At 38.4% G+C, this 3,041-nt stretch overlaps 1 protein-coding gene across 4 annotated transcripts in view; it reads right to left on the reverse strand.

Annotated features, from left to right (window-relative positions):
- Nucleotides 1–3,041, reverse strand: part of atp11b (ATPase phospholipid transporting 11B) — a 52,958-nt gene that overhangs the window by 27,411 nt on the left and 22,506 nt on the right. For all 4 annotated transcript variants that reach the window (XR_001312408.1, XR_001312409.1, XM_014031937.1 and 1 more), the window contains exons 18-20: nt 1,916–2,097; nt 629–832; nt 327–480 (exon numbers count right to left, since the gene is read on the reverse strand). Coding sequence is in view for 2 of the 4 variants with exons in the window: in XM_014031937.1 (XP_013887391.1) it covers nt 327–480; nt 629–832; nt 1,916–2,097 (540 nt within the window). In the remaining 2 variants the exon portion in view is untranslated. The remainder of the gene's footprint in view (nt 1–326; nt 481–628; nt 833–1,915; nt 2,098–3,041) is intronic.

Below are 3,041 nucleotides of genomic sequence, written 5' to 3' on the forward strand. Positions count from 1 at the left end.
CCGCTCTCTACTGTTGTGCAGTAACCCTACATAGCTCCTCCCCCACATTTGAGCCTGCCGTATGTGTGCAGGCTTAGCAGCAGGGCCACCAATGACAGCAGATAAACAGCTACAGCTCTTGGCTCTGATTGGCTGTGGAGTATTTCTGCAAATGGCAGTAGGACAACTGAGAGGAGCTTTATTTTTTTTCCACAGACGATTGGTCTCATATTCTACTGTCAGGACATAGTGGCAGTTTAACAAATAAGTAAAAAAATACAATTTTATAAAAGTTACCTACTGCAGCTTTAAACAAAAGTAGAAAGTCTTTAGTAATTGTACATTACCTTGGCCTTTTGCAGCGGGGCCATGCGGCAGCACAACACAGCTGAGCAATTTTTACACACTTCCATGAAGAGCTTCTCATGTTCCCTCAGTGCTAGAGACAAACTGGCTCCGTCTACAACCAACCCATGCTGAATGACGTGGTCGTCTTTTATCCTAGAACCACATTGTTTGTAATTTACCAAAAAAAAAGTTAAATTAATTAATCAATTATTTAATAAGTCCATAGATCGTTTAGAGTTGGAGTTTGTGAACTCAAACGCCTTCAGATAGTTTGAATCTTAAAATAAATAATTTCACACACCTTCTGTCCAGCCTACGGAGTTGCTCGGCACACTCATTATCGGAGTGTTGTTGCAGAAGCTCCAAGATGTTCATGGTTCTGTGGAAGTGGCCACAGGACAAGCTGACGCTAACCGCTGTCTCGTGTTTGTCTCCCGTCAGCACCCACACTTTGATTCCTGCCAGACGCAACGCTTCGATGGTCTCCTGAACTTTGTCTTGAAGTCTATGAGACACAAAGAAGAAAATATATACAGAGTAAGTCTGTAGCTCATGAGTTCTATCACACTAAAACTGTTTTTTTCTTTAGACAAATAAAAAATATACCCTTCTTATGACCATAGTTAATCTTCCTGGAGAAACACCACATATAATTTAAAATGCTATTCTTCTCAGCATGTTATATTAAAACCGAAAACAGAGGGTAATATTAGTCATGCCTTTCATAACAGAGAAGACCCTCCAATTGTGACCACGTGTGCCCTGGGAGAAACTCATTTCAGACACATAAATAGAGCAGTAAAAGGCGGGGAAAAAAAGAGAGTGCAGAGATAAACAATGTGCGAGAATGAATCTCAGGCTTATGAGAGGAACAGATGGTGCACAGATGCTAACACTCGTGTCATTCATTTCTAGAAAGGCTCAGAGAAGTCATATCTGCAGCTTCCTGAGGACAAGAAATTGCACATTATTTTTTAAACCAATAAGTCTATCTACTCGGTGATGTGTTTTATACCATTTTAAATTAATCAAGTCAGTTTAATGACCAAATTTAATAATCATTTATCACAATATTCATAATCCTCACATCAGTGGTTAGCTCCAACAAGTATCTATTCTATAACAGAAATAAACACTATTTGGTAATGGTAGAACACTTTCAAACAATAAACAATGTAAAATTTATGGAAGCTTTACTTTCAAACAGCACCACAATAACAATTGTCCATAAAGTTTAGCGTTCCATTTTCTGCTAATTAGAGGTGAACCAAAACTGCCACTGAGACTACTGGGAATTAAATGAGTTTTTGAGGTTTGGTCAGAGGTCAGACAGGAGATAAAACAATGTTTGACTTATAATTAGGAAAGCCCAAACTCCAGAACAAAGTAATTAGGATTTATCAAGTCCTCCAGATGGTTTAACAGGGGCAAAAGTTAGACGTGTGTCCCTGTTGTGAGGCTAATCCCATGTAGGTTAAGAATGTTAGGATTAATTGCTGAGATATTTGGGTCTGCACCAGTACAGTGGAAAAAACTAAATTCCAGTCCAGTCTAAAAAAAAAAAAAATAGCAAGATTATTGTGCGTACTTGTCCTCCACTCCGGTTGCTCCCAGGAGTTGCAGATCTCGCTCGATGTAGCTGAAAGCTTCCTGTAGTTTCTCCTCTCTCTGCTGCAGAGCTGTGCGAGCAGCAGTTAGATGCTTGTCTACATCGTCGTACTCCTCTGAAGTGAAGTGGCGACATGCCACCACAAGGGTCCGCAGACCTTTCTATAATGGAGTTAAAAAAAGATGTGTGCAGAAGAAAACAAATTTTAAAAACATTTTAAGAGAAACATGATTAAAGAAGAAAAAACCGAGCTGGAAAATTTAAGATATGAATAGGAAGTCAAAAATATGTGGACGAGGGAGGACAGGAATGATAGTGCACAGAAAACAAAAGCAGAAGGAAGAAAACGTAGAATGGTTTTAATTCACTGACCCAGAATGATGGGGTAATGACCACACATCAATCTTGTTTAGGGCGGTACTGATATGATGGACTATGTGGAAGACGGACTGTGTATGAATTGCATGTTTGTTGTAAGTGTGAAACTTAATACGAAGATGTGTGTGACTGCTGTTTCTGATGCTTTACAGTTCAATGGACACAGGAGGTAACAGAGCATAAAGCAATCACTGCATCATCAGCTTCACAACTGTAAACGTAGGCCTGTCACGATAACAAATTTTGCTGGGCGATTAATTGTCTCACAAATTATTGCGATAAGCAATAATATTGCCTGGTGACCATTTTACAACTAATAATTATAAAAGCGTAATATGTAAGTGTAATTAATCAATAAACTTTAATTTTTAAAGAATGTTTAATGTTTAAAGAAAGTGGACTCTCAGTCTCTAACAAAAATGCACTTGAATAAAAGAAAAAAAACAAAGAACAACAAAATGTAAATTAAACACCACACACAACTAAGACAGTAAATAAACAATATTAAAGATCATCTCTTTAGAGATGAAGCAAACTACACAGCCTGGTGAGGACCCACTGTTTCTTATGGGGACATAAGCCCAGTTCACATCCCATGTAAAGTTTAAGGCTAGGTTTAGGGTCAAATGGTAATAGAAAATACTGGTAAATGAATGAAAGTCAGTGCAAAGGAACAAACGTGTGTGTGTGTGTGTGTGTGTGTGTGTGTGTGTGTGTGTGTGTGTGT

Source organism: Austrofundulus limnaeus, unplaced genomic scaffold, assembly GCF_001266775.1.
Source record: "Austrofundulus limnaeus strain Quisiro unplaced genomic scaffold, Austrofundulus_limnaeus-1.0 Scaffold1349, whole genome shotgun sequence".
Classification (NCBI taxonomy): domain Eukaryota; kingdom Metazoa; phylum Chordata; class Actinopteri; order Cyprinodontiformes; family Rivulidae; genus Austrofundulus; species Austrofundulus limnaeus.